Consider the following 13,809-nt stretch of genomic DNA (forward strand, 5'->3'; position numbering starts at 1 on the left):
AAGCCCTCGGTGCTGCAAGACACCCCAAGAGATCTCATTCCTCCCATCTTCATGAAAGAAAATCGATACACTGAAAGAAAAAGGCCTCTTTGATGTTTGCAAAGAGAGTCAAAATATCTCCCAGGGCCAATATCTAATGATCCAGAATTGGTTGGGTTTTTTGGGGGGTTTTTCTTGTTTTTTTTTCCCATGAGACAAAAGAAGGAGGAGAAGGAGGAGAAGGAGAAGAGGAAGAAGGGGAAGAAACAAAATATTCTCTTTTCATACATTCCACAACCCCATGTCTACAGTGGCTGGCTTATAAAAAGAAACTTAAGTGGTTGTTTTTTCTGTGACACCAGTGGGGTTTGCATGAGATCAGAATCCGAGTTTTTAGAGTATCTGAATCTCAGGAGGACCCTGTATTTGAGGAGAATCTCCAGAGGCCTCACATCTCTGCTCTAGGTGGCATTTGCCTGCTCTCATTCCGGGTTAATGGACTGTTTCATGCTCTTTATCTTTAAGACCTAAAATAATTTCTCCTGCCTGAACCAAGGAATGCGTTGGGCTGGCCCCTCTGCAGTCACAGGATCAAAAGCATTTTTCTTAAATCATTTTTTAAAATCCTTATTAAACATGTCACGAGGGAAAGTGAGCAAAATTACTCCTGCTTTTTCTCCCTTAGTCTTTGTAACAGCATCATTGTCCTGGGGGCCAGGGAGAGGGAATGACAGGCAAATTGTCTCTTTTTCCTTTAAAAAAAAAAAAAAAAACCCACAACAATCTGAAATAAGAACATCTAAGTAGTTCTCAGTATGAAAGGCTTTTTCATATTTGCAAAAGTTATGTCATTTCAAGATCTCTTCCCAAAAAAGTGACTTTCCTGGTGCGGGTACTTTGGGACTGCCTATGCCGTCAACCTGCTGAGTCCTACAGCAGGGCTCCTGCAGACACGGGGTGCCCTCGCCCCCTCAGCCCTGTCTGCCTCCAGGGCCCGCACATCTTTCAGGAGCACTTGGGAAGCCGGCGGGCTCAGGCTCCTCGCCACTTCTGCGCCTTTGGGGTTCTGACTTCTTGCACGGGCCCCACCCGGGGGAGACACTGCAGGAGGCCACGTAGTCCTCATTCAAAGGATGGGAAGCAAAAGCAAAAAACAAAAACAAAAACAAAGACAAAAAAAAAAAAAAAGGATGGGAAGCCAACAGGGTCCTGACAAGCCGACCCCTGGATTTTACACCTGCCCCCAGAAGCGTGGAATCGTGGCATCTCTGATGTGGGAATCCATCTCCTCCTCTTGATTTGCAAGCAAAGCAAGAGGAAAACCCATCTCCAGTGCAGGGACATGAAACATTTATCCCCACCCGGGGGCTAGGCATTCAGGGGACAGGCAGGAAGACTCTGCAGCAGTGGTCGCCCAGGATGGACACCAGTGAGTGACAGCCGCAGGCACTTTGTCTTGGTGGCTTCATTGCAGAAAGCTTTTGACGGCAGCCCTTCTTCGGGGGCTGTTTGCCATTTGCTCTCACAGGGCAGATTGAGCCTGCAGAACGAGAACCCCAGGAGGCTCTGTGGGAAGGGGATTTCAGAATCCGACAGACACCTGGGTTCATATTGGGCTCCACTTGTAACTCTCTGGGTGACCTAGGATGTGTGTCCAAATCTCTGCTCCCTTGTCTAATCCACCAGAATAATTGACACCCCAGGTCTCTGGAGAAAACAGGACTCTGCTGGCCGAGGTCAGCTTGAGAGGGTGGGCAGGACCCCTTATGGAGGGTGGGCAGTATGAAGGAGCCCCACAGGGCCTGCCAGTACACCCGAATCTAAGCACAGGCCTGGAGGAGCGAGGGGAGGGCTAGCCCAGAACAGGACTGTAGAGCAGGGGCTGCTCAGGGCAGCCAGTTGTCGTGGGCCACAGCTACGTCGTGGTCAGGCTCCAAAGCAGGAGAGGGTGGAGAAAAAACTCCCTGGCTCTCTCTGCTCTTCCTTCTTCTCCTGCTCATGCCTCCCAATCAGAAACCATCTGGCAAGGGGGCCCGGGAGCTCCAGGCCATGGGGTGGGCAGACGTGGATGGGGAGAGCAGGGATAGGGGTAGAAAATTCGACTTATCCAGCACATTAACCTTATGTAGTCTTGTGATAAGAACCAAAAATGATGTATGTGAAATGCTTAGCATGTAGCCTAATGCGTAGTAGGATCTCCATTTCTCATTATTCCCATTCCAGGTAGGGTCTTTTTTTTTTTTTTTTTTTTTTAAAGATTTTTTATTTATTCATTCATGATAGTCACAGAGAGAGAGAGAGAGGCAGAGACACAGGCAGAGGGAGAAGCAGGCTCCATGCAGGGAGCCCGACGTGGGATTCGATCCCGGGTCTCCAGGATCGCGCCCTGGGCCAAAGGCAGGCGCCAAACCGCTGCGCCACCCAGGGATCCCTAGGTAGGGTCTTTAATGCAGCTTATGTCCTGCTTTATCTTCACACAAAGAGCCCCTGAAAACCCCGTAGGTGCCCGGTGCACACTCTGACTTGTGGAAATGGGAGCATTAAGATGACACCGAGACTGCCCTCGAGGGGAGGAGACATGGACATTGATGCCCACAAGACAAGAAGATAGAAAGTGACAGGAGTCACCAAAGTGACTCTGCTTCCCAGCAGCAAGCTCCTCTAAGTCTGGAACCACAGCTTCTGGTCCTCTTGCTTTCATTTGAATACTCTGAAAAGCTTTTTATTTTTCCCATAAGAGTCTAATTAGAATACAGGCATATAGTAGAAAACCCAGAACTTTCAGGGATGTGTAAAGAAGCATAAAAAATTACCCCTCTCTCCTCCCCGAAGATAAGCACTGTTACGTGTTTATGAATCCCCCTCCTGTGCATTCTGCTTCATAAAGTTGGACTCATGTTAGATATGCAATTTTGTGTCCTGGTTGTTGTTTGGGGTTTTATTTTTCCACTTCTTTCATAAAGATTGAAATTGCTCCAAAAATATCTTTTAATGACTTCATAAGAGTAAATCACATGGTAGGGAATACGAACTCGGAATCAGCAGACTAAAGTCTAATTGCAGTTTCCCCAGTTCTTAGCTGCATGACAATGGACAAGTTATTTAACTTTCCCCAGCATCAGCTTCTGCATTTGTGAAATGATGCAGGGCGAGGATGAAGTGGGCGTCCTACAAAATTGTTGTAAAGAGAAATGAGATAATATGTGACACGGTTAGCTCAGTGTCTGGGACACGGTAAAAAGCTAAATGGCGGGTTCTTATAATTGTCCTGATTAGTCCATAGTCATTCTTCAACTGGTGACTGTCTCAGGTGTTTCTGATTTATTTTCAGTTAAACAATTCTGTTATGACACTTTTGAACTTAAATCTCTTTCCATACTTCAACTTTTTCCTTAGGGTGTATAAACCTATGGTCCCAGGTTTAAACACTTAAAAGTTCAAGTTCATTCATTTCGGAATGAGGTGGGGTAATTTCGAGAAGAGCCGCATAGCTGGTAGGTGCAACGATGCAGGCAAGTCAAGGGCACTTTAGGAGCATAGCTATAGGCCCAGGCTAAGAGACAGACTCTGCGATGTGCTTGAACAAGTCCCTTCCCTCCTTGGGTGCCAGCTTTCTTATTTATTGAACAGGGATGATGACAATACCCACCCCTTAGCATTGTTGTGGTGAGTGAATGAGAGGATGTAGTGGAAAATGTTGAACAATACCTGTGTAATAGTAAGCGATTTGCTTTTATGAATTAAATATAGACTGTATTTAGGTAAAGAAGAGTAGAAGAAGTTACCCTCTCCTAAAAAAACCCAGTAGAAGGACATTCGGAACATTTGACAAGATGGAAACATTTTAGGCCCAAGTGCTAGAACTAGAGCTATCTTATTTCTATCTGGAAATGTGCATGTTGAACCCCACAGAGCATAGGGCCCAGAAGCTGCCCCAGAACATAGAGATGTGGTCATTAGGGCATACGCTTCTTAACTGGAGCTCTGGCCACCCCAAAACTGACCCCATCGACCAGAGGCAAAAGTGAAAAATGGCAACACGTTCCCTTGCCTTTATCAGGCACCTCAAAGCGATAATATCTTTCAATTTATGAAAGGAGACTCTTGCCCAATATATGGAATTTTCCAACGGGATTGCATCCAGAAAGGGGTGAGGATGCTAGCTACACCATATTTCTATACTGTCTTCTGTTAGATTATACTTATTACTCTATCATAGACACACCAGACATCCTCTGTAAACATTTAGTAAATGCAGAGAAGGAAAAAGAAAAAAAAACCCAAAGCATTTATAATCCCCTCGCCCAGGAACAACAAAAAAAAAAGTTGGTATCTTTTATCTAGACTTTTCTCTCTGCATTTTCAGATGTTAAAAATATGAAGTTTTTAATTTTAAAAATCCTCTTTAAATTCTTTTTCTCTCTCCCTCTCCCCCTCCACCTTCTCTCTTTAGTGTATCATTACCAGTTCAAGATCCAGTTCATCAACCAACTTGAGAAACCAGTAGAACCAACTTTTACCATGACACTCCTTGGAACAAAAGAGGAAAACCAGAAAATTACCATCACTCTGTGAGTATAAGATGCAACCCTATCTGTGGTGATGACGTGCTACTTCTTCTCACAGGGTCTAAATGGACCCCCTACTTTGCAAGGGCCAGGCCAGACACAGCTTACTCTTCTCGGCCCCAAACACCTGTCAGATGGGATGTCCGCCCCCGGCCCAGTGCCTTCTCATCCCTCCTCAGCCTCACCCTGCCCCGCACATTGCTTTATGGTGAGATTATCTGGGTTTACGATGGGTTAACTGTGATATGAGCTGAGCAGAGAGGGAAGCCAGAGGTGGCAAATTCCCACCACGGTGTGGGAAGAAGAGGCAGGCAGGGAGGAGTAGTAAGGGCTGAAGCAGGTGTCCACAGGCCAGCTCTGAGCTCCTTTCTAGTGAGTTCTGAACATCGTAACCCAGAAATAAAACTGGCTTCAACTTGGCACAAATCTCCCATGTTGGCCAGCCTGCACTGGCAGCCCTACCTGTCTATCCTCTGCCCTGCTACACACCTGCCCAAACGTGAGCCGGGGCCTCATGCCCCCCTTGAGGATTCCCCATCTTCACTGACCAGCAAAAGGCTTTTTCTCAGCATCTCGATCCTCACCGTGGGCTCTTCCTTGGAAGTGACACTAGCCCTCCACCCACCCCATGGACAGTCCTCAACCTCCGGAAGATCTCCCCCAGCTTTGTATTTATGATCATCACACAGATTGCGTCATGTGACAAGTATTAATCAGCGCTCTGCCTCAGAGGTAGAGGGGACCCTAGCCCTAGGGTGCCCACAGCCTCACAGGGTGGATGGATCCCTAAACAATTCTTTACAACCTTCTACAGGAAGAGCTCTGATGAACCATGCAGAGGAACCCTCCATCCACCTGTCTCACCCTAAATCCAGTGTTACCTTTGCACTGTCCCAGACCTCTCCTGAGCAATAAGTAGCTCATTGCTCAGTCCGTGCTAGGACATGGTAATGTCTTGGAGACTAGTGAGTAAACCTGCTAATGGTATCTGAGAATCTGCATTTAAATCGTGTTCCAAATTGGTGCATCCCTTAACATGTGGTTTTCTATTACTGTTATACATTGTCATTTCCATTTATATGGGGAGAAAAAAGCATGAGTGGGGAGAGATGAGAGTGCGGTGCGGCTCTACTGTGCTAATCAAACCTCCAGGGAGCTGAACTGCCCAGAGGTCATTGCCAAAGCCCCACTGTCTTCTCAGGGGCAGTTTTCCTGATTTGTTAATGTTGAAGCAAGGAAGCCTGAGCTAAACAGAATTACCAGAATCATTATGGCAAAACTCTCAGAGCCCTTTAAATATGCAAACCCAGAAAGACATGGTTTCCCCTATATTAATAGTCTGTCCCACACCAGTTTGGGAAATGCAGCAGAAAAGACCTTCCCAAGTCATCGGGCAAACCCAACACAGCCTAAATATGCCCAACATGTCTTTGCTGTCACAAATAAACTAGATCTGATTTCCTTTGTATCTTCAAGGGATGAAGAAATTACTAGTAATAAAACCTATTCCTTTCTTATCACACTGGATTTGGATATTGGTGAGCTGGTCATGATCAAGTTCAAGTGGGAAAATGGCTCAGTATGGACCAATGTCTGGAACACGGTCCAAACCATCATCCCATGGAGCAGGGGGCCCCTCTACTCAGGCCTTGTTGTAAACACCATCAAAGTCAAAGCAGGAGAAACCCAACAACGGTGAGTACTGACTCATCCTCCCCCGACACCTATCAGGCATCTTCATGGGCCGGCCCCTCCACAATTAACACCTACATTTATATCATAAAGTGGGCACTATCGTGTCCTAATGATGGCATACAGATGCTCAAACACGTGGAATGACCATCCTGAGTTCACACAGCCACAGATGGAAGGACCAGGACTGGCGCCCAGTCTCATGACCCCCAATCTAACCTCTCCCCCGCTGCCTGTGGTTCAGGGCTACCTACCTTGGAGTTTGAGAACCACCCCATTGGCCCAGGGCTTTTCAAACTCCAGCACGCAGGTGAATCCCCAGGAGATGTTTGTTGGTGCTGCAGTCCAAGGACCGCACTTTGAGGGACAAGGACCAAGATGTGACATTTCTTTTTTATTACCCAGAGAAATGCTTTTAACAGATCACAATCTCAAAACCGCATTCTGCTATGGCGCCTTTCAAATCCTCGAGAGCCAAAGAGTCACTGGGGAGCTTATTAAAGACATAGGATTCCTGAAACCACCTGCAGAGCTTCTGACTCCCAGTGATTTGTGAGGGGACCCAGGACACACATTTGCTAATAAAAGCCCTAAGAAATTCTGGTGTGAGCCAATGGAGTAGCCTTAAAAAGCTCTGCTCTGTGTGATTTAACAGCTCCCTTGGCCCCAAAGTCCCCAGGGGACACTACAGGGTTGGGGAAAGAGTCCGACACAAAAGAAAGAGAGGGTGGTCCAGCTGTCCCTTCAGTCCTGTCAGCAGAGCAAAGGGATGCCCAAGATATTTTGCCATGGCAACTAGGCTTTTCTACAGTTCCACAGTTCTCCATGAAAGGGGAAATCTGTCCTTCCCCAGAGCCTTCCTCCTCCTTCTTCCCTTGTATTCAGGGAACTTGTCTCTCCTCTTCCACCTTCCTTTGTTGGGAAGCCCATCTCTCTCTTTGGCTTGTCCCCAGTAGAGACGGAAAGCAGCAAGCCTCTCCCCTCTGAACCACACTCCTCCCTGGAGTGTGGAGCCGTGAAGCATGGGCTCCAGGGCCGGGAGCAGGCCCACGGCAGATTTATGCCCCCGGCTCCCCGATCAACAGCGCTCTGAGATTTTATCTCCCTGGGATACAAAATCCTGGCAATTACTAAGAGCGTACTCTGCAGCCTGCCAACAGATTTCTCCACATGATCAATTTGAGAAAATTAAACTGCTTCTCTCTTCTACACTTAGCTATTCTTGCATGACTTTCTGGCCCTTTCGAAGAGCTCTCCTTCTGAAAGCCAGCCCTCCCCGCATTCTCTCAGCTAGAGGGTAATTCTTCAGTTCCAGTGGCTGTTCATCATGACAATTCTCCGTGACTTGACCTGAAAGGCTGTAGAAAACACACTACAACCTTCTCACGGGGGCTTACCCATGTGGTTCTGAAGAAGGAAAGAGCAGAGGGAAGGGAATGGTGCTTCCAGAGCTCCCACTGCACGGTGGCCATGGAACTGGGTCTAGAATATTCATCTCCGGTAGCCTTCGCAATGATGCTCTGAAATGGGTAGTCTTGGCTCTACAGATTAGGAAACTGGGGCTCACACAAATTACACAACTTGAGGGGCATCGCTGACAACTGTCCAAGCCCAGATCTGACTCAGGATTTGTCTGATTCATTGCCTATTTGCTGCCCATGCAGTGTTTCCAACAGTTCCTTCCTCCATTAATCTTGGCCCCATGAATCTCTGACTCTCCTTAGTCTAAACCAGCAGAGTTTCAATGCTGGATATTAATATATATGCACATCAAACCCTTCCTCAGAGCTAAAGGAGGGACACACTGAGAAAAGAGGAGGGATTGTGGGACCTATAGTTTTTTAAGTTGCAAGTACTCAGTGGCTCCTGTGGGTCTTCACAGCATGAGGTACCATTGGTGGATACCAAAAAAAAAAAAAAAAAAAAAAAAAAAAATCCAAGTGTGGCCCTTAGCATAAAGAAAATTCAGGACCTAATTAGGAAAACCAGACACATTAATTTTACTAATAACATGCTCCATCCCAGTGCTTCTCAAACCTTAACATGCACAGGGATCATCCGGGAATCACGTTAAAATGCAATTAAAATGTAGGTTGGGGTCGGGGGGCTGACGTTCTGCACCTCTTACAAACTCCAGGTGCTGCTGCTGGCACTCAAGTTGGGCCAAGTTGTTCACGTGGCATAAGTGAAGGTCTAGTATTGCATGAGCTAGGAAGCCTGAAAAAAGACATCAGTTCAGCGGTGCTGTGCTACATCAGGCTTTAGAGGGGGCCAGGAGCATTCCCAGAGGGACAGGCAGCGAGCAAAGCAATATGGTAGGTGGAATTCGAGGACCTGTGTCTGCCAGTCTTAAGCTCAAACTCCACTTGCTGCTCACCACCTATATAGCCTCAGACACTAATTGCACCTTTCAGAGACTCAGTTCTTTAGTGATAAATGGAATTTATAAATGTATCTCATAAGACTATTAACAAACTACCAATATTTGAGTACCTCTACCAATCATAATCCCAGAGCCAGGATGCAAACATTCAACCTCATACTCTTACTCTCTCTGCTAACTACAGGGAACAAAAAATGGTTAAATAACTCACTCCGTGTCTCCACAGGAGGAATTCAATGAGAGGTGATTTTCTCTTTCAAAGGCACAAAGTCAGGGGTGAGAGGGCCTATTGTGGTTGAAGAGACAGGACACCAAACATTGGTTCTACAGCAGGACATAAAAAGCGATCAGCTAAACAGAATGAGAAAGTGTTCAATCTCCACAGTAATCATATAAATGCAAAACAAAAATCAATGCAATTATCATTGGCCACTTATTAGTTTGGCAGGAATTAAAAAACAGACAACATCCAGAGTCGGTAAAGGTGTGGAGAAACAGGCATTCTCATACGCTCTTTGTGAGAGTGCAAATTAGGGAGCTTCTGCAGAATTTCATTCAATGACTAAGATTTGGTGAGCACCTACCTTATACCAGGCACTGTTGTAGGCACCAGGTACACAGCAGTGAACAGAATAGACAAAACCCTTGGTCTCATGGAGCTTATATTATCAAAATTTTAATGTAAAAAATAACCAGTATTTTAACTCTAGGTGTCTATCCTGGAGAAATACTCAAAATATCCACCAAAGGTAAACATGTACAAAAATGTTTGTTGCAGTACTATCTGTCAATAGTAAACCATTGGGAAAACCTCAATGTCCTTAATTTTCATCAGAGGAAAATGGCTCTAATGCACTGCGGTACATCCATACAATGGAATGCAGTGCAGGAGGTGAAAAAGAATGAACCAGACTCAGGGCACCAGAGTGGCTCAGTCAGTTAACCATCTGCCTTCTGCTCAGGTCATGATCCCAGAGTCCCAGAGTAAGCAGTCATGCTTACTGCTCAGTGGGGAGTCTGCTTCTCCCTCTCCCTCTGCCTGCAACTCCCTCTGCTTATGTTCTCTCTCTGTCAAATAAATAAATGAAATCTTTTTTAAAAATGAAACAGATTTATAGGTAGTGAGATGAACAAGTCTCCAGGTCCACTGATGACAATGAATAATTTCCAAAAAATATATACATTATAATTCCACTTTTATTAAAAATTCTTTATGTTTTCATATGAACATCAGATATATGTGTAAATGCATAGAAATAGGCCTGGAGATGGAGCACCTGGGTGGCTCAGTCAGTTAAGCATCTGACTTATGATTTTGGCTCAAGTCATGATCTCAGGTTGTGAGATCGAGCCCCGTGTGGAACTCTGTGCTCAATGGGGAGTCTGCTTAAGATTCTCTTGCTCCCCCTCTCTCTGACCCTCCCTCTCACTCTCTCTCTAATAAATAAATAAATCTATAGAAAGGGAGAAAAAAAGAAAAGAAAAAATAAAAAAAGGAATTGGTCTGGAGAGACATAAACCAAACCAGGAAAGTAGAGGGGAATGATATTGGTGAAAGTTGATGGCAAAAAGGATCTTTGATATTGGACTTCATTTATTTGCATTTGAATTTTTCACAACTGCATTCACAAATTATTCATACCACATTTTAAACTTTAGTTTTACTGAGATATAATTGACAAATAAAATTATGATATTTAAAGTGTACATCATTGTGATTTGATATACATATACATGCAAAAGGATCCCCCCAATCAGGTTAACTAGCACATCCATCGCCTCACGCATATATAATTACAGTGCTACCAACTACAGTCACCCTGTTTTACATTAGATCCTCAGACCTTATTCATCTTATAGCTGAAAGTTTGTATACTTTTGCCAATCTCTCTATCTTCCCCTCCCCTAGGCCCTGGGAACCACTTTTCTACTTGTTTCTATGAATTTTACTTTTTTGGAGGGGGGGAGTAGCAGATTCCACATATAAGTGATATTACACAATATTTGTCTTTCTCCAATCTGGCTTACACACTATTTTAATTTAAAAAATCTGATTTAATGAAGACTTGACCTTAGATGCAATACAGAAAAAGAAGAAGAGGAAGAAGAAAGAGGAGGAGGAGGAGAAGAAGAACAGAAGAAGGAGGAGGGAGAAAGGAAGGGGGAGGAGGAGGGGGAAGAGGGAGAGGGGTTGGAGGAGGGGGAGGAGGGAGTGGAGGAGGAGGAGCCACAAACAGGAATTCTTCGTAACTATTGATCATTGTCTCCTAGTAGACGCAGGCCAGCAACACCAAACAGCATCTCAGGCCAAGCTAATGAGCAGTCAGTCAAAGCAGTCTCAGGGTTGGTCTCCAAGAGAGACCCAAACACACAGTGATGTCCTCTCCAGCAGCACCCAGGCTGCACCAACAAGAGGAAGGGGTGGGCCTTAGGGACTGAGCTCCGCAGAGGCCGGTGTTGCGGCCTGGGCCCAGGGCCCTCCAAGAGCAGCCCTGACAACCGGGAGCACGTCCAAAGAAGGAAGGCTGGGGAGAGCAGCCTGCCTGGTGAGGGCCTGTTGGAGGAACTGCGCATGCATCCTCGGGAGTCAGGGCAATGCAGTGAAAGGAACAATAGTTCCCCTCAAATCTTTGAAGAGCTGTAGTTGGGGAGAAAAAGAACTGCCCCGGGGACTTTCTGTTCTTAGGGAGCTGAAATCACCCCAGTGCAGGGAGCTCTAAGGAAGCAGCCTCACACTGATTGCTTTCACTGACTTGGGTTTTATTTTTCTCTGAAGTTATGAAAATATTTGTGCACCAAAGAATCTAATTTAAAAAAAAAAATAGCATGCACAGGAGCGCCTGGGTGGCTCAGTGGTTGAGCATCTGCCTTTAGCTCAGGGCGTGATCCCAGGGTCATGGGATGGAGTCCCCCGTGGGCCTCCCCACAGGGAGCCTGCTTCTCCCTCTGCCTAGGTCTCTGCCTCTCTCTGTGTGTGTCTCTCATGAGTAAATAGATGGAATCTTTAAAAGAAAATAGCATGCATTACATAAATTGAGTTTTTATTTACGAAGGATGAAACTTTTCCATAAGCTCCAGCTAAAAGTTAATGCCGTGTTTGCTCTATGTTTTGTATTCAGAATGGCATTTTGCTCAGAAAACATGGATGGTCAACAGCTCCCCCAAACCCAGGAGAAAACCTTTGTGAGGTGCGACATAAACTCTCAAAAATTGAAGAGGAAGATCAGATGAGCTTTCATGAAGCCCCAGCGCGAAGAATAAATGATCTGATTCCTCATCTGGAATGGTTACTTTCTTTGGAAACCCAAGTTATATAAACAATCTTGCATAAAGTTTAAACAAAGTTTAGCTTTAAAGGAGGAGTGTGTTTCACTATTCTAAACTGAGCAGTTTAAAAAACTATATTATGTAACAGTATTCAAATATTGGTGTAACTAAAAATTTCCAGATTGTATCTTTGATTAAATGGTAATATATGCAAACATAAGTACCAAGAAGAGCCATTTTAAATCCACTGTCCTGAGTTAAAATGTCTTTTACAATTAAGTCAAATTTCCCATATTTCCTTCCTAGTTTGTTCTGATCCATTTTTGAACCACACTGGAGAAGTACTTCTTTATGACAGAACTAATGTTTCAGTAAAATGACATTCCAATTAATCACTAGTTGTATGTCCCCAAGTATACACATGCTTTAAGACAATTCAGCTCACTACAGGAAGAAAAATTCTAATTAATAGCTGCCATCATGCAGATTATACAATTATTTCACTGAATCCAACCCATAAAAGTAGAATTCTGCTAAAACTACGAATGGCAACATGAAGGCTGGACAGTTGGTCATGTTAACAATGAAATTACTATCGCAAGAAATACAATCTTTCTCTTCTACTGATGCTTGCAACAAAAGCTACTGGAAGTTTACCTCAAAGAGTTAGGCAAATTCAAACTGTCCAATAAATGCAACGATGATGTTTGAACCAGCAAATTCCACCACAAAGCATATGAAGGAAACACTAGACATGGTCATGACTTGTGTACGTGTTTCAAGTAACTCAAGAAGAAGAAGAGCACACCGGGCGTACTATACAACCTGAGCTGGTAAAAAACAAATCCTGAAGAGATGCCCACCTCTGATGCCTCTGATTTAAGACCGCCTTGCATGACTCGCTTTTATTTCCCTTGGAAAGACCCACAAAACTAAAGACGGGGGTGGGGTAATAGGGAGGAAAAACAGCTTGGCCAATGTTGCCTCCTGTCCCGAATGCCAATCCCGCCTGCAGAAGTACCTGCCCACACTTTTGGGTCAAGTGTGTTATGTGTGTCCAGAAATGACAGTCAAATGAACATGTCCCACTATGTCTAAAATGCTAAGATTTACAATAAGATCACATTTGCATGGATTGGGCATGTTTTATCATTAACTTAACCAGAAGGAATTTAAGGCGACACTTTTTTAAAAACAACCTGAAGACACTCTTGGCTATCCGCCCTGCAGAGTCGATGCACACGTATACCAGGAAGCACAGAAAGGAAAACCCGTATCAGCCTTGGAGTCGTGACAACCAGAAATAGCCCAAATGGCCACCAGTACAACGCATAAGGGAACTGTGGTCTAGTCTTACAAATGGACTGTTCACCAGAGGGGACAACCATGAACCAAGGCTACACACGCTATAGGAACAGGGCCGATTCTAGGGTGAAGATACCCAGTGAGGCGCCCAGGGTGCAAAATTTAAGGGAGTGCTCGTGGGTTTGTATGTTGGCACGAAGACACAAAAAATACATCCAGTGTAATACAAGCCAAACTAAACTATATTGTTCGAGATGAATATATACGTGATAAAACTCTAAGTTAAAGGCAGTAAAACCACTGGCACAGCAGTGGCGCCGTGGGAGCTCTAGCAAGACGTGCGCCCCGGAGTCCCAGCTGCCAGCAAGACCGTGCTTCTCACTCTTGGGTGCTGGATGCTCAGGTGTTCATACTTATAACCTTTTTTTTTTTTAAAACGGTACATATGTATGTTATTCACTCACTTTGGGTATGAATGTCACATTTGGCAATACGTAAAAAAAAAAAAACAAAAAAAAAACAAGAAGATAGAGGGCAGAGTTAAGACCCACATTTCTTCACTAGACTGTGAATGTATTGATGTCAGTATTAATGTCGTTTCACACAAAACATAAT

The 13,809-nt window shown here is 44.8% G+C and overlaps 1 protein-coding gene across 1 annotated transcript in view; it reads left to right on the forward strand.

The window, feature by feature from the left end:
- The window catches only part of LIPC (lipase C, hepatic type), a 152,422-nt gene extending 140,316 nt beyond the window's left edge, over positions 1-12,106 (forward strand). The window contains exons 8-10 of the mRNA XM_025999557.2: positions 4,433-4,550; positions 6,024-6,242; positions 11,742-12,106. Coding sequence (XP_025855342.1) covers positions 4,433-4,550; positions 6,024-6,242; positions 11,742-11,853 — 449 coding nt within the window. The 3' untranslated portion in view covers positions 11,854-12,106. The remainder of the gene's footprint in view (positions 1-4,432; positions 4,551-6,023; positions 6,243-11,741) is intronic.
- Positions 12,107-13,809: the final 1,703 nt, after the last annotated feature.

The sequence above is a fragment of the Vulpes vulpes genome, chromosome 15 (assembly GCF_048418805.1).
Source record: "Vulpes vulpes isolate BD-2025 chromosome 15, VulVul3, whole genome shotgun sequence".
NCBI classification, from domain to species: Eukaryota; Metazoa; Chordata; class Mammalia; order Carnivora; family Canidae; genus Vulpes; species Vulpes vulpes.